General features: G+C 41.9%; 1 protein-coding gene across 18 annotated transcripts in view; it reads right to left on the bottom strand.

Moving 5' to 3' along the window:
* The window catches only part of SCEL (sciellin), a 127,532-nt gene that overhangs the window by 81,049 nt on the left and 21,864 nt on the right, over positions 1-24,619 (bottom strand). For 6 of the 18 annotated variants that reach the window (XM_021065753.2, XM_021065758.2, XM_021065756.2 and 3 more), the window contains 5 exons: positions 20,503-20,571; positions 15,082-15,150; positions 14,113-14,151; positions 12,395-12,475; positions 7,939-8,004 (listed from right to left, as the gene is read on the bottom strand). In XM_021065753.2, coding sequence (XP_020921412.2) covers positions 7,939-8,004; positions 12,395-12,475; positions 14,113-14,151; positions 15,082-15,150; positions 20,503-20,571 — 324 coding nt within the window. The remainder of the gene's footprint in view (positions 1-7,938; positions 8,005-12,394; positions 12,476-14,112; positions 14,152-15,081; positions 15,151-20,502; positions 20,572-24,619) is intronic. The other 12 variants (XM_021065761.2, XM_084982027.1, XM_084982026.1 and 9 more) reach the window with 3 other exon arrangements.

Genomic DNA, 24,619 nt, shown 5'->3' with positions numbered 1-24,619 from the left:
ATCAGTCCAAGAGTTCCCACTGTGGCACAGTGGGTTAAGGATTCGGCATTGCCACAGCTGTGGTGTAGGTTGCAGCTGTGGCTTGGATTGGATCCCTAGCCCTGGGACGTCCATATGTTGAGGCTGTGGACAAAAAAGACAGAAAAATCAGTCTGGCAACTGTGCAGAGAAAAGATTAGGGGAGTGGATATCAGGGTGAATGAAGGGAGAATACTTAGGTCGCTATTGTTATAGTCCAGGGGAGATAAAATAAGAGAAATGGAGAGAGGTAGACAGATTTAAGAGGCAGTTGGGAGGTAAATTGCCAGGATTTGCTGATGGATTGGGGACTGGTGGGTAAGGAGAGAAAGGTATAAAATATACCTTCAAGATTGCAAGGATATGAGGTTGCAGGTTCGATCCCTGGCCTTGCTCAGTGGCTTAAGGATCCGGCGTTGCCGTGAGCTGTGGTGTAGGTTGCAGATGCGGCTCAGATCCCGCATTGCTGTGGCTCTGGCGTAGGCCGGTGGCTACAGCTCTGATTAGACCCCTAGCCTGGGAACCTCCATATGCCATGGGAGCGGCCCTAGAAAAGGCAAAAAGACAAAAAACCAAACCAAAACAAAACAAAACAAGACTGCAAGGATGTTGATTGGCTGGAGGACAGTAGTATTGAGCTAGAGGGCAAGTTAAGTGTAGAGAATTAGGAATTTCATTTTGAACCTGTTGCATCTGTAATGTTTTTGAGACAGTTAAGCAAAGATGTCACGTAAGCAGTTGAGTATCCAAAGGTAACTCAGAGAAGTGGTGGCATGGATAGAAATGAAGGAGCCAGGAACATACAAATGGCCACAGAAACCACGGGCAGGAATGGCTTGTCAAAAGACAGAGCACACAACAAGCAGAGAAAAGGGACTTTGAGGCTTTAGGATCATCAACATTTAGTGGCTTGTTGGAGGATGGGGAGGTAGCCAAGGAGCTGAGATAAAACGGCTAGAGAAACACAGGCTCACCTTAGAGATACTGTGGGTTCAATTCCAGACCACCCCCAATAAAGTATCTCAATAAAGCAAGTCACACTAATTTTCTCGGTTTCCCAGTGCATATACAAGTTATGTTTATATTATACTGTAGTCTCTTAAGTGTTCAATAGTATTATGTCTAAAAAAACATATATACCTTAATTTAAAAAAATACTTTATGGCTAAAAAATGCTAACCATCATCTGAGCCTGCAACAAGGTGTAATCTTTTTGCAACAGTGACAATAAAGATCACTGCTCACGTAGAAGGGGTACCCAATGTAATGTATTGAAGCCCACTTGACCGTCCCATGAGTGGAGACCTAACTGCTTTCCCCTAACGACACCCCTTTTTAGTATGAAGCAGTCAGAGTGGTTGTTGCCCCCTTTCCCCCGCAGTTAGAGTCTCCAACTCTAGAAGGGGGGATTGAGGCAGAATCATAGCTCAGGCAGTCAGTGTAGGAACAAGGGCTTTAATGCATTCTTTGAGATGCCTATTGATGAACATTTGTGGCTTAAGGGCTCCAGGGAGTTACAGCCTCACAGGCCTAGTTGACTATAGAGAGTGTACCTATACCCAGATGGATATTAATCTCTAATCCTCTGTGACTCGGTTTATGGGAAGAAAAGGGCAAAGAAACCGTGAGCCTTACTGGACATTTCCACCCCTAAAACTCCTATTGGATAAGAACTGATATAGGTAATGGAACAAGGCCAATGGGAGAAAACCACATCTTTCTGGACCCCACACTGGTACCTCTCCATCTTTAAGGAATTAAAAACCCTTATAAGACAATAGAGAGGGGGGCTCTTCTCCCCCCTCCCAGCTGTTCTGGGAGCTATTTGCTTTCCTGTAATAAAAGACTTTGCTTGCTAAAAAAAAAAAAAAAAAATCACTGCTCACAGATCATGGTAACAAATACAATAACAACAAAAAAGATTGAAATATTGTGAGAATTATCGAAATGTGACAGAGAGACATGAAGTGAGCCAATGCTGTTGGGAAAATGGCACCAATACACAGGGTTGCCACAACACTTCAGTTTGTAAAAAACACAGTATCTGCAAAATACGATAAAGCAAATTGTGATTAAACAAGTTAATGCCTATAAAAGAAAACTCAGGAGCATGTTGGGGTGGGGGCGGGGAGGTGAGGTTCAAAAGACAGTAAGAGAGGAATTCCTGTTGTGGCGCCGTGGAAATGAATCCAACTAGGAACCATGAGGCTGTGGGTTTGATCCCTGGCCTTGCTCAGTAGGTTAAGGATCTGGTGTTGCTGTGAGCTGTGCTGTAGGTCACAGACGTGGCTTGGATCTGGCGTGGCTGTGGCTCTGGTGTAGGTCAACTGCTGTAGCTCTGATTTGACCCCTAGCCTGGGAACCTCCATATGCCTAAAAGGACCAAAAAGGAAAAAAAAAAAAGGACAATAAGAGAGAGAGTTTTAAAGACATGAATAGTGGCCTTTGGAAAGGTCGATTAGTCATTGGGACTGATATGGCAACAGGAACTTGTCAGCAAGATCACTAGTGACCTTGAGGAGAGCTGTTTTCATGAATCACCCAGAAAATGAGATGGTCAGTGCCATCAACTCTTCCAAGAACTGTGGCTGTGAGAGAGAGACAGGGCAGCAGTTAAACAGATTTGTAAGATTAGGCTATTGATGTTTTGGAGGCTTTTTTTTTTTTAAGATGAAAGGGATTTGAACATGGAAAAGAGTGGGGGAACCAGTGAAGCAGGGGTTTGATCATAGAGGTAGGAGAAGAGATAGATCACTGCAATGAGGAAGAGCAATTATAAAGCTAAAACTTGATTTCGGTCCTGACTAAAATAAAAATAAATTACAAGTCTTTTTTCTTTGTCTTTTTTAGGGCCACACCCATGGCATATGGAAGTTCCCAGGCTAGGGGTCGAATTGGAGCTGTAGCTGCTGGCCTACACCACAGCAAGAGCAACACCAGACCCAAGCCACGGCTGCGACCTGCACCATAACTCACGCAATGCCAGATTCTTAACCCACTGAGCAAGGCCAGGGATTGAACCTGCATCCTCATGGATGTTAGTCAGATTCATTTCCACTAAGCCATGACGGGAACTCCAAACTTACAGTTTCTGATGGCATTTGAAAAGGTTTCAACAGCGTAGTGGTTGCCAAGGGGGAAGGGGAAAGAGAATGGGATGGACTGGGAGTTTGGGGTTAGTAGATGCAAACTATTACATTTAGAAGGGATAAGCAATGAGTTCCTACTGCATAGCACAGAGAACTATATCCAATCACTTGGGATAGAACATGATGGAAGATAATATAAGAAAATGAATGTGTATATATATATATATATATATATATATATATATGACTGGGCTAGTTTGCTCTACAGTAGAAATTGGCACAACATTGTAAATCAACTATACTTTAATTAAAAATACAAAAAAGAGAAGAAAATAAGATTTCAGAGGAAAGAATCTTGCTGACATGGGTTGGTCATTCAAAACACTATGCTGGTGGTTTCCCTTCTCAGCAAGAGATCAGAGAACATGCATATCCAGGGACCAAGCAGCTACCTTAGAAATTGGCTCAAAAATGTTTTAATTTCAGAATTTACCTGCTATGTCTGGCTATGATGAATCATAGCTTCTCTCTTTAATCTTGTTTTATCAAAAAGGGCACAGGAGGCTTTTGAAGATATTTAACTCTTTAACTCCAAAATTTTGTTTGATCACCCAGGTCCTCACCCTCTCTTTGCAAGACCAATGTATATCATCCAGAAAATAATACCTATCTTAAGAAATTGCTTTTGGCAGGGAGATCCCATTGTGGCTCAGCAGGTTAAGAACCCAGTCTAGTGTCCATGACGATGTGGGTTCAATCCCTGGTCTTGCTCAATGGGTTAAGGATCTGGCATTGCTGCAAGCTGTGGTACAGGTTGCAGGTACAGCTTGGATTTGGTGTTGGTGTGGCTGTGGCTCTGGTGTAGGCTGGCAGCTGCAGCTCCAATTTGAACCCTAGCTTGGGAACTTCCATATGCTGCAATTGCAGCTATAAAAGGAAAAAAGAAAAAGTAAGAAGAAATTGCTTTTTTTCTTTAGCCCTAAGGTATAGTTATTGTAGAGAATTAAATTTGCTCATTTAAGCTCCAGTTGAACTCACCAACCTTTTATCAATTATACAGAGAGAAATACATGTGGCTATAGTTGTAGATGTAAATATTGGAAGAGATATAGACATAAACACAGACTTGCAGGGTCATAGATATAGATATGCATATAAATATAGATAAAAGTATAATAGCATGGGTTATTCTGTTGATTAAAAAAAAGTGTGAGACTCTTTGGGTACAGCTTACACCATTCTGGTAATAGATTTTAATCCAAACACAACACCGACACAAGTTTTCAATCCAAACACAACCGAGTTTGGATCTTCCACACTATGTAAGTCAAGAAAGAAACAACTGAGGGATGGAATGGTCGACAGTTATCAAAGACCAAGGAGAGACAAAGGAGGAAAAAGCTTGGAAAATGATTCATTCTTGTAATGACTGGGAAGTCCAGTGGCACAGCCACAGCAACTCGGGATCCGAGCCACGTCTGCAACCTACACCAGATCCTTAATCCACGGAATGAGGCCAGGGATCGAACCTGTGTCCTCATGGATGCTAGTCAGATTTGTGTTCACTGAGCCATGATGGGGACACCTCCAGTGGTCTTTTCAAATGTGCTCCACAAACAGAGGGGTGAGGGAGAAAATGAAATCTCTGGGAAAGACTAGGTGGTAGGAAAATGAAGGTTCATAAAAGGAAGAACAGCAGTAGAAGTGAGAAAGTTAGTATTAAGGGGAAATTCTTTGGCAGAAGATGGGGGCGGGGGGAGAGTAAGGGAGAAGGAGACCAGTGATAAGTAAAGGATGAAGGGAAAACAACGTTAGTATTGTGCTATTAGCTAGTATTAAAAATCCCAGTCCTCCATTTTTGCCTGTTTTTGACCTATTTTCATTTTCTTTTTGTTCTTCTGGGGACAAAGATCTCTTTGTGAAGACTTTGCCTCCCTTCATCATTTAATCATTACTTCTATTTCCCAGCTTTTACTAAAAAGACTATTTCTCAGCCCTGAGAGATGCACTGGCATGAAAGGTAAGAAACAGAAGCTGTACTTTGAGCTCTTCCAAAGGAAAGCACCTTAGAAATCAAAGGCATTGCTATATTTTATTATTCTCTCCTTCCTCTGAAAGCTTGGTGTGACATTAGTTTTGATTCTCAAAGGGAAGACTTTCCATTTAGTCATTATATTAATAATCTGTGACTGAAAAAAAGGGATGGATATCTAAATGCATCAACCTTGCCCAGTAATCTTCTCTCTCCCTTAGTTCTGGTGCTATGGATCTGACTCAGGAATCATAAATAGAAGTACTGTAATTTATTTTATCTTCCATGTAAATCACATCCAGCCATGCATAAATTGTCAGGGCATATAGCCAAGCACCATCAGTTCTGTGCAGAGATTCGCAGCTCAACGGGCACAGTATGCCTGAGATGTTAACTCATGAATCATCCTTCTGTCTCTTTACAGTTACATAACCAGTTGCTTATTATAATGATAATATACGTTAATCATGGAATAATGACTAGAAGATAAAAACAAGAAGTTATTTTGGAATTAATACATGTTTCTATGTATCAGTTATTGTTGATCAAGACAAAATTGGATGGATCTTACAGGCATAAGGAAACAGTAGTAACTAGCAAAACCCATAGTTACTATTTTCTCCATTTAGATAGTTCCGCAAGAGGTATCACTCATAGAGAAATAGCTAAACACATCCTGAAGGGAAAGAAGATTTTAAACCAGAAATATGGTCCATACTTGGCAGTTCATATGATCGGAAATCACCAACTGAACAGGTTTAAAGACAAAATATTTGAACAGAGGTGGATGCAATTCCGAGTGGAGATTGCCCCACAGGTTCAATATTATATACGTATTATACACATATAATACATATATACACATATACATACAGATGCAGTCAAAGGTGTGAAAAAGACCACTTGAGCTCTTCGTGTCTATTGGTCAACTAAAGTTTTATTTATGTCATTATCGATTCAACCTAAATGTAATATGACAAATTTTCCTATTATTTGGATGTTCCCATTGTGACTCAGTGGTTAGCGAACCTGCCTAGCATCCATGAGGATGTGGGTTCAATCCCTGGCCTCGATCAGTGGGTTAAGAATCTGGTGTTGCCGTGAGCTGTGGTATAGGTCGCAGAGGTGGCTCGGATCCTGAGTTGCTGTGACTGTGGTGTAGGCCAGAGGGTTCAGCTCTGCTTGGACCCCTAGCCTGGGAACCTCCATATGCCGTGAGTGCAGCCCAAAAAAGACAAAAAAAAAAAAATTCCTATTATTTGGAAATAAAAGAAACATTACAAGCCTGTGCAACAGATGAAAATTTGGGGAAATAAAACAGTCTAATATGAAACAGGCACACTGGCAATTCTCTTCCAATTGCTGAACTGGGAAAATAAATCCCATTTTAACAAGGAAGTACTTGGTGAAGATATTCTAGGGCTTGATGGCATGAAAACGATGTTGGATACCCTAAAGCCACGCAAACTCAGAGGGCTTAGTTTTCCTCCTGTGTTACTGAGGACATAGGTTAGGGGAAGCAGACACTTGTGTTGGCTTCTTTGAAGCTCAAGTTCAGGCTCCAGGTTTTGTTCACTGATATATCCTTAGATCCTAGCACACAGAAATCAAATACTAAATATTTATGAAGTTACGTAGCTGTTGACATTCCCAGCATGGAAATTAGAGAACAAGGCGTTCTCCATATGCTCTATAATTTGGGGTATAATTATTGCTCTCAACACCCAAAAAGGAAAAGACAAACAAAAACACCCATCTGTCACTTAAAGTTTACAAAGAACTTGCCATGCATATTCCCACCTGGGCACCTGATCTTGTCTCAGCCACAACTGGTTATGCCCCAGAAGCCCACGCTGGAGCCCCACCTCGTGCCTGCCTCTGGTCTTGTCTCTGCCAGTCTTACAGGTTGAATTATGTCCTCTCCGAACTTGTAGCCTGGAGTCCTAACCCTCAGTGCCCCAGAATGTGACCTTAATTGGACATTAGGTCATTGCCAACACAAGCAGTTAAGTTAGGATGAAATCGCACTGGAGCTGGATGAGCCCCACGTCCCATACGACTCATGCCCTTCTAAGAAGGGGAAATTTGGACAGAGACACGCACATGGGAAGAACTCCATGTAAAGAGGAGGGCGTGGAGTTCCCCTTGTGGTGCGGCAGAAATGAATCTGATTAGCATCCACGAGGATGCAGGTTCAGTCTCTGGCCCTATCCAGTAGGTTAAAGATCCAGCTGTGCTGCAAACTGTGGTGTAGGTTGCAGATGTGGCTTGCAACCTGTGTTGCTGTGGCCATGGCATAAGGCGGCAGCTGCAGCTCTGATTCGACCCCTAGCCTGGGAACCTCCATATGCCGAGGTTGTGGTGCTTCTACAAGCTAGGGAATGCCAGAAATTGCAAGGAAAACACCAAAAGCCAGGAGAGAGGGTGGAACAGGTTCCCTCTCACAACCCTGAGGAGGAACTAACCCTGCTAACACCTTGACCTTGGCCTTCTAGCCTCTGGAACTGTGGGACAATACATTCTTGTTAAGTAGCTCCCCCCACACACTTTTTTTTTTTTTTTCTTTTTTAATGTTACAGCAACCTTTAGGAAACTATAGATACAGGTACTTATTCCCCAAAGCTTGTCAGATTTCCTACCAGGGGTGCCAGCAGCCGACCTCACTCCCTCTGGGCACTGTCTTATTCAGCACAAAATTCCTCTGGTTTATTCCAGCACATCCACAACTATACGTTGTCAATATCTAATACAATCTTCCATCAAATTACATAGCAATTATATCTGACACTTTTCTCTTACCTGCTGCTTGCTCCTGTGCTTGGGGCGGCACTGTAACCTGGAGGGGGCGGTGGAAACCAGGACTGCCTGTAAGGAAATGACATCGGTGATAAACGCGGTGTTTGAAAGGTCTGAGCCCACCCACATATCTACCAGCGAAAGCTGAAAATAGATTGACAGTTAAAGAGGCAATGGATGACCTTCCTACCAGGTCTTGGAAAGAAAATGAAAACTATTTATTCTCTGCCATAGGAAGTAACTGTCTGTATTCCAGGCTACCTGGTCCCCCAAGTAAACCCCTTAGCCCACTTTCTTTGACACCAAACAGTGTGGACATTTCTTTGAAAAGTCATCTGAAGGAAATCTGGAAAATAATAACATTTGTTAGATCTAGATGGTAGGTTCATGGATGTTTGTTATCAACACGCCTCTCTATGCTTTTGCATTTCTGAAAACAATTCGTAATAAAAATAATAACAATCTTAGGCTCGATTCAAAATATAGTTTTAAAAAAAACTGTATGACAGGAAACTCTGAAAAGTAAGAATATTGAAAATACAAATAAACACCACAGTAATACTAACCTCCATGTTTTATATAGAAAGATGCACATGTATATATACAAATACACATATATCCAATTGGAAAGAGGTCTTCGTGTTACCAGGACATAATTTCAATTGGTAGAGAGAGCTAAGGGCTCTGTCACCAAGACTAAGGTAGGGCTCAAAAAGGAAGATATTCAGTAAGCCAGACAGAGAAAGACAAATATCATATGATATCACTTATCTGGAATTAATTAAAATTGATGCAAGAGAACTTATTTATAAAACAGAAACAGACTCACAGATTTTGAGGTCAAACTTATGGTTACCCAAGGGGAAGGGTGGAAGGGATGGATAAATGAGCAGGTTGGGCTTAGCATATACACTACTGATATAAACTAGATATGTAATAAGAACCCACTGTATAGCACAGGGAAATCCACTCAATACTGTGTAATAAGCTCTATGGGAAAAGGATCTGAAGGAATGGATGTATGTATATGTGTAGCTGAACCCTTTGCTGTACACCTGAAACTAACGCAACATTATTTGTCAACTATATTCCAAAAAATTTTATTTAAATGAAGATGTTCAGAAGAAAGTAATGTAGCCTAGAGAAAGTCAGGGATAAAGACAAGAGAGCCTTTTTTTTTTTTTTTTTTTTTTTTTTTTTTGCTTTTCAGGGCTGCCCCTGTGACCCTGGGATAGGAGTTGAATTGGAGCTGCAACTACTGGTCTATGCCACAGCCACAGCCAAGCCAGATCACAGCAGCATCTTTGATCTGCACCACAGCTCACTACAACACCAGATCCTTGACCCACTGAGCGATGCCAGAGACTGAACCTGCATCTGTATGGACACTACTCGGGTTCATAACCCACTGAACCACAACAGGAACTCCCAGGAGAGCCCTTTAAATTCTTGAAGCAGGCCTATTCTCTGAGGCATCACAGGACAGAGATAAGATGGGATAGGAGTAAATCAAAGCAGATTTCAGCTGTGTAAGTGGTAGATGTTACCCCTGAGAGCTAGTCAAGCCATATCACCAAAGTGGGCATCGCATTGCGGGCTTCTGGAGTCCTGAATTATACCTAATTTGTTGCAGGAAAGATTCTTGCACTGGGTAGGAGACTGAGCTAACTGTCCTTAAATGCCCCTTCCAACCTTTCCTAACAGACAAAGGATCAGGAGGATAGGAAATTTGGTTCTAAGAGAAAAGTGATCACATTTTCTGAGACTCTGTAGATAAAACCAAAATTCTGACTGCAGGGGGACACAGAGAGAAGCAGCTATTTCTCTCCAGGAGGACTTCAGCAGCACCAAGACAGTCAGCCAGCCCATCGGCAAACATGGAGCACCCACCCTCTACCAAGCAGAGACCAAGGTGCAGGCAAAGAAAATCAGAGCATTTCAAAAGCACTGAGGTTTGTGAAAGCTTGTTTTCCACTGGAATCATGATTTACCGGCACTGGAAATCACTTCCACCATCACTTTTTTTTTTTTTTTTTTTTTTTTTGTAATTTTTGTCTTTTTAGAGCCACTCCCACGGCCTATGGAGGTTCCCAGGCTAGGGGTCAAATTGGAGCTGCAGCTGCAGGCCTACACCACAGCCACAGCAATGCCAGGATCTGAGCTGTGTCTGTAACAGATACCATAGCTCACGGCAACGCCAGATCCTTAACCTACTGAACGAGGCCAGGGATCTAACCTGTGTCCTCATGGATACTGGTCAGATTCCCTTCCGCTGATCCATGATGGGAACACAAGCACATTTTTTTAAATGGGTTTTTAATTTTGTTTATACTTACGTGTTTTTGGAAGTGTCATGGGAATAAGAAACAAAGAGTTTATAAAGCTTGCTCCAAAAATATGAGGGTTTGGGGGGAAAAATACCTTCTTTTTGTTTGTTTAAGAAGGGATTGTGAACTGTTTATCAATAATAGAACACAGGCATTATTAAAAAAAATAATAGGAGTTCCCGTTGTGTCACAGTGGTTAATGAATCCAACTAGGAACCATGAGGTTGCGGGTTCGGTCCCTGGCCTTGCTCAGTGGGTTAAGGATCCAGCGTTGCCGTGAGCTATGGTGTAGGTTGCAGACGCGGCTCTGGATCCTGCGTTGCTGTGGCTGTGATGTAGGCCGGTAGCTCCAGCTCCAATTCGACCCCTAGCCTGGGAACCTTCATATGCTGTGGGAGCAGCCCAAGAAATGGCAAAAAGACAAAAAAAATTAAAAAATAAAAAATAATAATAGAACACAGGGATCGAACCTGAATCCTCATGGATACTAGTCAGATTCCTTTTTGTTCAGCCACGACGGGAACTCCCCACCATTATGTTTTGTCACAAGAAGACTATTCTGACACCAAAGATCTAGCCACTCCTCTGTGCCCACTAAATAACTGAAACTTAGCCCCGGCCAAAATGGGAGGCCATGCAGGGAAAGTGGAAGGGAGACGTAATAGCCATACAACCGTGAGGGAGAGCCTTTGACCCTGTGCTTGGAAGGAGCCTGATCTGCAGAGCAGAGGGGGTGGCAGTCGTGCAGGCTGGTTTCAGGAGCGAGGTGACATCTGGCCACCCTGCAGTCATTGTGCAGCGTGAGGCATTCCCTGCCACGGGACTCTGCTGAGATGCATGACCCCAAGTAGCTTGCCCCTTAATATCTGAGTTCTACCATCGTTACCTAGTTAGGCAAGGCCCTAGGATGGCATATTTGAAAAACAAACAAACAAACAAACAAACAAAAAAGACAGATCAGATTTGTGGCAGGGGGTGGGGAAGGAAGAGTGAAGAGAGGTGGCCAAAAGGAGCAAAGTCCCAGTTCTAACATAAGTAAGTTCTAGGGATATAATGTACGACATGATGACTGTAGCTGACGCTGCTGTGTTACTTATAGCAAAGTCCTCAGCGAAAGGAGAATTTTTTTTTTTTTTTGGTCTTTTTCCCTTTTCTAGGGCCACTCCTGTGGCATATGGAGATCCCCAAGCTAGGGGTCTAATCAGAGCTGGAGCCGCCGGCCTATGCCACAGCCACAGCAACACCAGATCTGAGCTGCGTCTGCAACCTACACCACAGCTCACAGCTACGCCGGATCCCTAACCTACTGAGCAAGGCCAGGGATCAAACCTGCAACCTCATGGTTCCTAGTCGGATTCGTTAACCACTGCACCACTACGAGAACACCCAAAAGGAAAATTTTTATTCTTCCCTTCTCATGGAGATAATGGGTGTTACCAATTTTTGGTCTTTTCACAGAGATGATGGTTGTTATGTGAGATGACGGATGCTAATATGAGATGATGGATGTTCATTAAACCTATTGGGGTGATCACTGCACAATATATGTCAATCAAACCATCACACAGTATACCCTTAAACTTATACAGTAAGGTATGTCCATTATTTCTCAATTAACCTGGAGCAGGGAGGAAGATGGCCTATTTGGAAAGGAGATGGGGGTGGGGGTGGAAAGGACAGAGGTCGGAGGACAACAGAAGCCAGCAGGCACCTGATCCCTGGACAGGGGAGGAGGGCATAGGGAGGAAGGGCAGAGCAACTTCTGGATGCTTCCCTGGGGGTCTTGGTGGATGATGTGGTTCAGAAAATAATAAAGAATAATCCTTGGGGAGTTCTCATCGTGGCACAGTGGAAACGAATCCAACCAAGAAACATGAGGTTGCGGGTTCGATCCCTGGCCTGATCTGGTGTTGCCGTGAGCTATGGTGTAGGTCGCAGATGTGGCTCAGATCTGGTGTTGCTGTGCCTCTGGTGTAGGCTGGAGGCTACAGCTCCGATTCGACTCCTAGGCTGGGAACCTCCATACGCCGTGGGTGCGGCCCTAAAAAGACAAAAAGACAAAAAAAAAAGAAGAAGAAGAAGAATCCCTGTCAGAAGAGCAGCAAGAGGCAGTCCCAACGAGCCCATCATACCTCTTTTTCTTTACAGGAGTCGTAGCTGAGGTGGAAGCTGGAGTGTAGGTGGCATTTGCACTGAACAAGCCTCCAGGTTGCCTGTTTCATCACAAGAACAAACAATGATCACATTCCTGAAATTCTCCCATTCCACCCCACCTTTGAAAGGTCTTAGGATCTATTCATATTCCCACTGGTTCTGAACCCATCACAAAATGTTTCACTTGAGGAGGAAAGAACAACAGAAAAAGTTCTTCCTTAGTTTACTATACAAATTGCCCAGCTTTCATCCAAATAGCTAAAACTGAAGGAACTGAATGAAGAAGTCATTCCGTATATGACATGAATTGTGTGTCCGAAACCCAGACTATATCAGTTCCGATGTGCTATGGATTCCTACATATATTTTTTGATCCTGTATATGTTGTGACTACCAGAATTATCTTGCAGTTTTTGCATAAAAAGCATGAGCCTGTTGAGGAAAACATTTAAGAATTACACCATTAGGAGTTCCCGTCATGGCTCATTGGTTAACAAATCTGACTAGGAAGCATGAGGCTTCGGGTTCGATCCCTGGCCTTGCTCAGTGGGTTAAGGAACCTGCGTTGCCGTGAGCTGTGGTGTAGGTTGCAGACGTGGCTTGGATCCTGCGTTGCTGTGTCTCTGGCGTAGGCTGGCGGCAACAGCTCCAAATAGACCCCTAGCCTGGGAGCCTCCATATGCCTCGGGAGTGGCCCTAGAAAAGGTAAAAGACCAAAAAATAAAAAAATAAAAAAAAAAAGAATTACACCATTAAAAAAAATCTGTATTTAGCATTTATGCATATATGCAGACCCTCAAAAAAAAAAAAAAGGAAGTCACTCAGGACTGCTTCAAGTACTGAGAGGTGTGGTCTGGTACAAAAATTACTTTATTTGTAGATACGAATTTAAAAACCAACTAAGTTTTCAAAAATCTACCTAGTTTGGCTGTTTATAACCACTATGAGCATATCCCAAGGGAAATCTCTTTCATCTACATAGATTATTAGCAAAGCCATGGTTTCATGACTCTGTTGAGTTGTAGATGCAATGGGTGTTTTGGGAGACAAATGAACTATATGGGAAGAAAGGGTTACTCGAGGAGTAGGGAAAAAAATTAAGAAATTCTGTGGGAGAGTTCCCGTCGTGGCTCAATGGTTAACGAATCCGACTAGGAACCATGAGGTTGCAGGTTTGATCCCTGGCCTTGCTCATGGGTTAAGGATCCGAGGTTGCTGTGAGCTGTGGTGAAGGTTGCAGATGTGGCTCTGGCATAGGCCAGCAGCTACAGCTCCAATTAGACCCCTAGCCTGGGAACCTCTGTATGCCACGGGGGCAGCCCTAGAAAAGACAAAAAGACACACACACACACACACACAAAAAAAAAGAAAAAAAGAAAAGAAAAGAAAAAAACCAAAAAGGAAATTCTGTGGGCAAAAAAGTTAAGAATCTAGATTTTTAAAAAAGAAAAAAAAATGATTTAAGCTTTGGTATTTAGTTAGAATAGAAGTCAGCAAACTTTCTATATTGAAGCCCAGATAGAAAATACTTGAAGTTTTGCAGTATTTCTACTATTCAACTCTGCCAAAGCTATGGGGCATGGCTGTATTACAAAGAAATTTTGACCTGAGGACAGTCTACCCTGATTTTTCTTGGATGCATAAGAAGAAATACACTTTATTCTTAAAATGTAATGTCAGTTAGAAAAGTACATACGTCTTTCGTGCTTCTAGTGATTGGAAGGTAGACACGTTTCTGATAAGAAAAAAAGAAGGCGAAGCATTAGTGGCAAAAAATTCTTGCATCAATTTGAGTCCATGACTTGAGAGTTATTATTACTAAAAGTTTAGACATTATTTGCAAGAAAGAAAAAGAAAGCACAGTATTTGAATTAAAATGAAAAGTTGATTTCAGGATTTTTTACCTTTGTGTATTAGACTGTAAAAGAGTTTTTTTCCTTCAGAAAATTTATTAGTTTTTAAGCAGAGTGTTTTTGTTTGCTGGGCTCAGTCATTTCCTTTAACAATAGGAATTTAAAATTGGCATTGTTTAAAAAGTTTTATTGAACTATAGTTGATTTATAATGTTGTGATAATTTCTGCCATACAATAAAATTAGCATTTATGTGTATTTCAAAATCTTGCCACTAAAAACATAAAAGTGGCAAGAATGATGGCCTGAAGCAATGAACTCTCTGGATTTTGAAACCAGGAAAAAGATTTTCTTTCTTTCTTTTTTTTTTTGTCTTTTTCTAGGGTTGCACCTGCAACATACGGAGGTTCCCAGGCTAGTGGTCGAATCAGAGCTGCAGCCGCCAGCCTATACCACAGCCCCAGTAATGTGGGATCCGAGCTGCGTCTTTGACCTACACCACAGCTCACGGCAATGCCAGATCTTTAACCCACTGAGCGAGGCCAGGGATCAAACCCAAAACCTCATGGTTCCTAGTCAGATTTGTTAACCACTGAGCCATGATGGGAACTCCAAGATTTTATTTCTCTTTATTTTTCTTTTCTTTATGAGCAGGAGTAAAGCTTTTAATGCCAGAACTATTTTTTGTTTAAAAAATAGAGGATAGAAATTTACAGAAGGATATTAAGTAGGATTGAAGAATGGTAAATAAATAAGTAATGATTAAAAAAAGATTGTACTTGAGCCTTTCCCAAAGTTAGTAGATACCGGTACCTATTGGTTAGTCGGTTATCCAAGGAATTGGCCTTATGTGTTTTAGCAGCATCGCTTCTGTCTGAGATCCTTTATAAAGAAACAAGACAAAAGTCTGGATGAACATTTAGATTATTAAACTCCTTTCAGACCTCTTGCAAACTAGAATCAGTTCACTAGATTACCTTTCTCTAGTAAAAACAATGGCTTTTCCGGTGTTAATGTTTTAGAAATTTTTATAATTAAAAAAAGCTACTTATGACAAAATCTATTTATGAGGCTATTTTGATACGTTTTGCAACTTTTTTTTGGCCAGGTCTGTGGAATGCGGAATTTCCAGGACCAGGGATTGAACTTTTGCCACAGCAGCAACCTGAGCTACAGCAGTGGCTACACCAGATCCTTAATCTGCTAAACCACCTGGGAACTCCATGCAAATTTTAAAGTTTAAATTTTATTAGTTTTGTTTGTTTGTTGTCTTTTTAGGGCTCCATGTGAGCCGCATGAAAGTTCCCAGGGTAGGGGTCACATCAGAACTACAGCTGCCAGCCTACGCCACAGCCACAGCAATGCAGGATCTAAGCTGTGTCTGCGACCTACACCACAGCTCATGGCAATGCTGGATCCTTAACCCACTGAGCCAGGCCAGGGATCGAACCCGAATCCTCATGGATCCTAGTCGGGTTCGTTAACTGCTGAGCCACGAAAGGAACGCTTAAAATTTAAATTTTAAAGCCTCTCTGACATGAAGCATTTAACTCATTAACACTTTCATATATACTGCTTAATAACATATCTAGCCAAGGACTACTTCTTGTATCAGTAAAAGGGATCATTGTAAGACTTAACAATTTTTAAAAATGTTTTGTGGCATAGACAATGCTATATGTTTGCCAAACAGTTTATTTTCCTTCTGAGCACACAGGAAAGCTGTATTTCCCAATCTTTACTGCAATTAAGTTGCAGTATGATTGAGTTCTAAACTAAGGAGTGTGGTTGGAGTGTGGTTAGTTTGTGACTCCCAAACTCATCATAAAACATCTTATGTGATCTGCCATGCTCTTTCTCTTCTACCATGGCTATGCTGCCTACAGGTTGCAGGTGACAGCATTAAAACATGAAAAGAACTTAGGTCCCTGAGTCTTTTCATGGAGCTGAGACATCCTCTAATTTTCTAGCCAAACACACTGGACTCTGATGAGAGCGAGCAGTCATCTTCGTGCTTAGCCACAGATTTGGGGGGACAGGAGAGGGGCCTTGGTACAAGAGTTACTCCACCCTAGTGAATTTGTTTGCTTTGATCAGTCATTTAGTTAATAGGCTCTATAGGCCATCAGAGGTTTTAATCTATCTAACCTCAGGTCTGCTCGAGGAGAGCGGGTCTGGATAAGGGGTGTTTGTCTGTCCTTCAGGACATAAGACAAATTAGGGATCCTGTAATCTGCATGCCAATGGGGGGCTCTCACGACTGCAACCCTTGTTCTTTTCCTGCCCTCCAGGTAGGAAAGTGCTTCCCACGATCTGGGACTGGTCTTCCGGAGCATTCTGCAGCCTTGCACAAAACTAGGATGGGGCAAAATTATGCTCAGGAAAACAAAAGGTCAGCAAGATTCTTCTGTAGATCTTGTACTATGGGTCTACTATAACTTTCTCTAAACTTTCACTTTTATCATAAATTTTAGTTCAGTTTTATATAAGCTCTTCCTGGGACACAATGCCCCAAACTGATAACTCTTGAATGCAAAAAGGAAGGAAAGTTGGAATTCTCCCAGAGCTCCATATTCTCAATAGGTTTTAACTTGTACAGAATCTGAGAATCCATGTATTAAAAACTCATGATGATCACTCAACATCATGGTCATAAGGCCAAAGACTATAAATATATTGCCTGCACTAATAGCTCCTGAGCCCCTGATGTGTGTGTGTATATATATATATATATATTTTGTCTTTTTGCCTTTTCTAGGGCTGCTCCTACGGCATATGGAGGTTCCCAGGCTAGGGGTCTAATCAGAGCTGTAGACGCCGGCCTACGCCAGAGCCACAGCAACAAGGGATCCGAGCCGCATCTGCAACCTACACCACAGCTCACGGCAATGCCAGATCGTTAACCCACTGAGCAAGGCCAGGGATCGAACCCACAACCTCATGGTTCCTAATCAGATTCGTTAACCACTGAGCCATGACGGGAACTCCCCTGATGTTTATATTTAAAGCGCTCTGCAGGAAACCACTGTGAATACCATAAATAAGATTCAGGTAATCCTAAATCTGAAATGTTTCTAGAAACTACTCCAAGTTTCTAGCTGTCTATGAGATCCTCATAGAAAATAAAAACAATCTTGGGAAATTGCTACTCTGATACACTGAAAATAACAATCTGTCTAAAGCAAACAGCACCTCAATTTCAAACATCCTCAAGGTTTAAATAAAGGAGAGTTCTGGTGTTAAAGTCAAATGAAGTTTGTAAAAATTCTACAGTGTAAATCTATGTGGGAAATAATTCTTGCAATAATAAAAAGAGCTACCTAGGACTCTTTGTCACTTATACAATTTTCTCTACTCTTCAGAACATCCCTACAAGGTAGGCATAGTTATTTCCACATTATAGATAAAGAGATGGAGTCTCAGAGAAGGTGTCTCGCTTTCTCTTGGCTACATAATCAGGATGTCATCTATTTCCAAAGTCTTTCCAGCAGGGTCCAGTGTTGTAAACCTGATTCTGTAGTGTAATTATTCCAACACTCATGATCAACACGTCCTCCTTCAGTTATTATTTTTTTGCATCCACAATCTCTCCCAGGCCACTAGGGGGATGTCTATAACCAATAACGGAAAGAACTCAAACCGTCATTCAAATGCAATCATCAATTTCTTATTACTTTGAGAGATTACCTTGGTAATTCTCTTAGAAACTAATTTTCTGCCAATGTGTGATATAAAATAGGTTGTTTTAATAGGAGTCAGTCTTGGGAACAGGAAATACCTAAGCTACGTAGTTAACAACATGATCAAAAGAACCAAAGGAAAAGTTACACTTCCACAACAGAACACTAGAGGGCTCCATAACCTAGGTTTTCCACATCAGGAGCCCACTTTCAGGGACTGGGCCAGATTGCATGCTATGTACACTATTATTTACTTATGTTTCTTTAGAACATGTCATATTTTACCCACAGATGTGTACTTTAAAAGGAAACTCTTCTGAGTTCCTGTCGTGGCTCGGCAATAGCAAACCTGACTAGTATCTGTGAGGATGTGGGTTTGATCCCTGGCCTTGCTCAATGGGATCTGGCCTTGCTGTGGCTGTGGTGTAGGCCAGCAACTCTAGCTTGGATTCAACCCCTAGCCTGGGAACTTCCATATGCCATGGTGGCCTTAAAAAGACAATCAATCAATCAATAGGAACTCGTCAAATGTAAACACTTTTCTCATATTCATTTACCATACGCATTATTATTGAAATGGCCCACACATGCCTGATATATTTGATCATCTTCCTCCTGAGATTATTTCACATTTTGGAGTGGCCTGGATGATGGGAGTCTGACTGCTGTTTTCAGGGAATGGCTTTATTTACTGACTCCTGTGTTCTCTCCCTCACATCTGTTGCCGCCCTTACAGAAATGGAGCTCCCTGCTGGAAGCCAGATGGCACTGTCCAGGGAGTAAGCAGACCAGGATACTCTTCCAAACATGCTGCCAAACCTCTGTGTAAACAAACAGGACATCTCTGGTCTCATTTTCCAGTGTATAAAATGAAGGGTTTGGGCCAGGTTGGTGGTTCTGAGCTTCGGCCATAATTCAAAATCATTTCATAAGCTGCAAAAGATGCCCGAGTCCAGGAGTCTCCATCGTGGCCCAGTAGAAACGAACCTGACTAGCATCCATGAGGATGCAGGTTCGATCCCTGGCCTTGCTCAGCAGGTTAAGGATCTGGCGTTGATGTGGCTGTGGTCAGCAGCTACTGCTCCAATTGGACCCCTAGCTTGGGAACTTCCATATGCCTCAGGTGCGCCCCCTCCAAAAAAAAGATGCCTGAGTCCCAGTGCAGACTTATTAAATGGAACTGAAGGAATGAGAGGCAGTGGCACCAAGTTATCAGTCAAGTTGAAAAGCTCTCTAGGTGATTCTCATTTGCTGCTGGGTCTGAAAATGACTCAACTGGCTTGCCTGTGAGGTCTGGTCTCGTCCATTGCTAATGTTCCAAGGCTCTACCTTGACTGGTCTGATATAAACTTTCAGACACACTGCCGACAAAGGCTTAGGTCTCCCACATTTCTTGGGACATAATTATCTCATTTGCAAATTCATTCCTAGGAGTAGGATTTCCTTCTTCAATTCACAGTGCAATAGGACAGTCTGCGAGGCCGAGCTGAACGGACAGAGGTCCTGCGACTCCTTTCTCCACCCAGCGCTGTGGAGATGGCATTCTGCATATACACTTTCACACACTGATGTTTGTGAAGGTCATTAACGATAAGAGAGATGTCAACTATCTGTCCGCTGTTAGGGAGGTTGCCTTGAAAACCCACAAAGACTTCAGGAACACATTCATTTGCTCTATAACTAACAACTGGCATGGTCTGAATACAGACTCTATGAGATACCGTAAGTTTCAGTATATGTGCGCCCAGTACAGCAGGTGCCATTTCTGTCTATAAGAACAGCTCATCTTTAGCTACAGGGAGTGGCATCAGCTATTAATGGCCTCAGAGATTCACTGTGTCTAGACTCCAAATAAAGATGTTAGCTTTGTTCTGGTGCCTACTAAGCACTCTATCAAATATAAGATTAAAATGTGACTTGGAGCATTTACACTTCAACCTGAATAGAGAGTCCTCAATTTTTGATACAGGGATGAGCTCTTCTTCTCTTTCCATCTAAGAGTGAGCCAATGACAGGCACAATGCTGTGGATTCATTCTACAGCCATGTGGTGACTCCACTGTGAAAGAGCAATTTCACTTTCTAAAGGAAAGAGCCAATGCCTTTATCCCAGAGGGGCTCAAAACTACTGTCGTTTTAAAATTTACAGTCTCTCTGTAAGGTAGTTATACTGAAACTGTTGTTTCTCTGCCTTTGGGGTGGAAAGACCAAAGTTAGAACAAGAACTGGCTATTCACACACACAAAAAAACCATACTCCCCATTTTCAATTGAATAGTCCCACGCAGGGGCCACCCCACTTCTACTCAAACCAGTTTTTGCAGAACTTTTCCTATTGATCTACTATTAGTGGGATTTTAGGAAGACAGTATCTCAGGTCAAGGTTTTGTGAGTTTTGAAGAAGAAGATGATTTCAATCTTTATAGTTCTTTTGTCCCCGGAGATAGAATATGGTTCAAAACTTACTTTGGTAAACATTTGAATACCTCATGCTCTATAAGAAACAGGATTTAATAAATGTGATGGATTCTGCTGGCATGGTACAAAACACCTTACCTGTCCAAAGTGTCATCAGATCTGTACCGACTGATTGTGGCTTTGGGCTCATCTCTCTCGTTTGCTTTCCTGTAGCAAAAAATAATTACAGAAAGATCAAATCAATTACCAAAAAATTGTTGATATGACCTATCACAGATTTGGGAAACACCTGCCTAAGCAGGTAGGAGATGTACATGTTACCAAGAAAAGACATGTTTGGAGTACTGAAATCTTTCCAGGCTTTGATTTGATAGGATAAATTAGAGCAGACCCAATTCCCCATGCTAATAAAAGAATTCTCCTCTAGGCCCAATTATTCTAACTACCATGTAACATATTCACTTTGGGGATAAGGATACGTAAAACAAGCAACACAACATGCAAAATGGTTAATAAATAATATATACTTTTATCAACATTGTCGATTTTTACATAACAGGGACGCATTCCCTTATAATCAGTTACGTTTTGTTTGCAGAGTTTCAGCAGTACCATATGCCAGCACAACGGCCATGTACAAACTGCTTTATTAAAAGTTCAGCACCGTGGACAGGGTTGAAAGAAGACAGCTTGCTGGCCCAAGAGAGGGAGGGAGAGAAGGAAAAAAAGGAAAAGAGAAATAGGAGATTCTGGAAAGAAATGAAAAGAAGAAAGTGGGAGAAGAGAGAAAAGATGGATGGGAAGAGAAAAGATGAGGGGGCTCCTGGGAGAAGAAGGGGGAGGAGAGACAGGCAGAGAGAGCTGGGGAAGACAGAGAAGCTGGAAAAAGTTAAGGGAGATGGATTAGACAAGAAAATAAGGAAAGAGAGGATGGGAGCTTCAGTAGCAGGAACCATATCATCAAAGCAGTGGTGACACCTTGATCAGACTAATCAATCAGCAACAGAAGCCCGTTCAGTACTTTATATAACCCTATAAAACAGGGGAAAAGCAAGCTCTTTGGAGAATTATACCATGATTTACTATATTTGCATTTCAAAGCATCATTTGAAGCTGACACATCAAAGTCAATGGTATCAGAAAAAGTACCAAAACAGTATACTATTTAAGATGTGATTTTTAACTTGAAGCAGTGTTTTTTTTTTTTAAAGCAAATATTTGGAGGTAGGAAGTTCCCATTGTGGTGCAGCAGAAACAAACCTGACTAGTATCCACGAGGATGCGGGTTCGATCTCTGGCTTTGCTCAGTGGGTTAAGGATCTGGCATTGCTGTGAGTTATGATATAGGTCATAGAAACAGCTCAGATCCCACAATGCTGTGGCTGTGGCTGGCAGCTTCAGCTCTGATTAGATCCCTAGCCTGGGAACTTCCATGTGCCTCGGGTGCAGCCCTAAAAAGAAAAAAAAATTTGGAGGTAAACAAAATACAGTGCACTGTGCTGATGACTGTGAGGAAGTTGAGAATGAGTAACTATGGACCCTACACACACACACGCTCAGAGCTGGAGGGACAAATTAGACATGTATGTCTAAGCATAGGAAGTGGTCAGTGTCATAAAAGAAGTTCAAGTCAAGTGCAAGGAATTTCAAAGTTAAGAAAGCTTATTTGTAGAAGCAGGAATCAGAGAAGGTTTTCTGGATGAGATGCAGGTCGAATTGGATCTTGGAGGATTAATTGACATGAATATTTTTACACAGAAGTAGAGGGAGTAGTGTTAGTTAAGGCAAGAATGAGGTTTAAAAAAAAAGTTTAAAAAGACGAAAGAAAAAAATAAAAAAATAAAATAAATAAAAAAAAGTCTAATGCAATACCCCACGTTTTTAAAGAAACTTGTAATGAAATCATGATGTGTACAATGGATGAATGCAAATAAGTGCTGCAGGACCATCTGACCCCCTTCCAAAGAACAGTCTCTTTGTAGACGTTATCATTTTGCAGCTTTATTCTTCCAGGCATTTATCACCACACAACATGTTATTTGTGCTTATTTATTTGCAGTCTTCCCCTTTTTCACCTTCAACTTGGAAGCAAGCTCTATGAAGGAGGGATTTTGTCTGTTTCCCAGACTTTAGGATTATGTCTGGCTCACAAAGGGCACCTCCACTGTTTACCCTTTCAGCTTTATTTGACATGTTTTAATAATCTGGCAGAGGAAGGACACAAAATTTCCTAGTTGGTGCATACGGACAAAGCTTGTTTTCTAGGGTGCTTAGAATATATAATTTATTTTCCTTTTCCTTTTCCTTTATTTTCAGTCTCCGTTCACATGGAAGTCTTGGACATATTACCACTTCTGCTGAAAATGCCTCTTTTCCTGCCTCACATCCACCAGCCACCTTTTCCTACTTGGAAACTCCCCTCCTGGTCCTTCAAGCCACAGCACCAACATCAATGATAACTCCTCGGTGGGGTCTCCCACTCGTTCAGGCAGAGTTTGTCACTGCCTCTGCTCATTCCCGTAGCACTGGCACGCACTGCTACAAGCACTTTCCTCGGTAAATTTGAGTATTTATGCTTAGGGATCCACCTATTTCCATGAACTGTGAGCATTCCTCAAGGTTAAGGCCTATGTCAAATGCATCCTTGTATTCCTGGCACCTGGCACAATGTCAGCACACAGTAGGTGCTCCAAAGTCATGTTGGGTGAACACCAGTGTGGACACGCTCTCTGCAAAGGGGCAGAAAGGTGTCACGTGGGCATCTGTTTGAGCAAATGCAAGGAGAAAAATAACCCACACTATCTTTTAGGAAGATGTCATCTGAGACATCAGTTATAGTTCTGGGGGAAATGCCTCGGGCTCACAGATTTTTGTAACTGAAGATAGAAGCTCAGTGTGCTGCTTTAGCCAAAATGCTGTCCACCAACAGGAAGGGTCTGGGTAACCCATATAGTTTAAAATACAAAAGAAGCATAGGAGTTCCCATGTGGCTCAGCAGTAATGAACCCAACTAGTCACCTTGAGGATGTGGGTTCAAACCTTGGCTTCACTCAGTGGGTTAAGGATCCAGTATTGCAGTGAGCTGTGGTGTAGGTCACAGACACGGCTCGGATCTGGTGTTGCTGTGGCTGGCAGCTGCAACTTCGATTCGATCCCTAGTCTGGGAACTTGCATATGCCATGGGTGCAGCCCTAAAAAAAGCAAAATAAAATAAAATAAAATAAAATAAAATAAAATAAAATAAAATAAAATAAAATAAAATAAAATAAAATAAGCATAGAAGGCATTAAGATCCTATTGTCTTAAAACATATTAATAACAATAAGCTTAATTTTCCCAGTCACACTTCAAAACAAGTATGTTTGTTATTTAACAGTTCCAGACAGAGAAGGATAAAATAGAGGGGGCATTTTCCACTGGTGCCTGGACTCAAATGATCAGGCTCCTCATTGGATAGATGAGGGCCAATGGAGCACAAGGCTGTAATCTTCCAAATTGTGAACAGGATTGGAGTCATCTCTGCAGCGCCAGGACACTGCTTTGATCCAGAGACAGTGGGTTAAAGGATTGGTATTGCCATGGCTGTGGCAGTGAAGGTCACAGCTGTGGCTCTGATCCTTGGCTGGGAAACCCCATATGTCCCAGGAGAGGGGAGGCATAAAAGAAAAAAAAAAATCATGGAGACCCAAGGAGAGAGCATGGGGAGAGTCTGCTGAATCACAGAACAGCTAAGGTTGGAAACCCCAAAACTATCAGATGCTTTGTGGGGGGATGATGAACTCAGAACCCTAGAACAGACCAAAATTATGAAAAGGTTTTAAATGGTTTAGAAAAATTCACAGATACAATTATCCAAAATAGATATACTCAAGGGGTCTCCTTAACTTTTTAAAGCTCCACCATGAAAGACAATCACAGTCTTCACTAAAGTACCTCTTGGTGGCAGACACTGGCTACTGGACCAGATAAAACTTGTGCCTGATAAATACTTGGGTTTTTCTAAAGGACGTGGTTGTTTGCATGTATGTGAGTGTGAATGCGTTTTAATAAGAATAGGATCTGTCTATTGGATCAATCTTGGATTATTTACATCACCGTGATTACAAGTTTTGTGTGACTTTTCCTACCAATTTGCATTTGGGCAGTCTATTTGCCACTGAATATCACTGAGTGATATTGGAGTGATAAACTCCAAAGCCTAGGAGTTGCTAAAAGAAACGCACGTGAACTCATAAAGCAAGTGAACTCCGCTGTT

The sequence above is a fragment of the Sus scrofa genome, chromosome 11, assembly GCF_054392235.1.
Source record: "Sus scrofa isolate SSC_HxYL_T2T_F1_AM1 chromosome 11, Sscrofa_HxYL_maternal_Yorkshire_Landrace_v2.0, whole genome shotgun sequence".
Lineage (NCBI taxonomy): Eukaryota > Metazoa > Chordata > Mammalia > Artiodactyla > Suidae > Sus > Sus scrofa.
The sequence above is the reverse complement of the archived record's forward strand: the minus strand, read 5'-3'. Positions and strand labels throughout refer to the sequence as shown.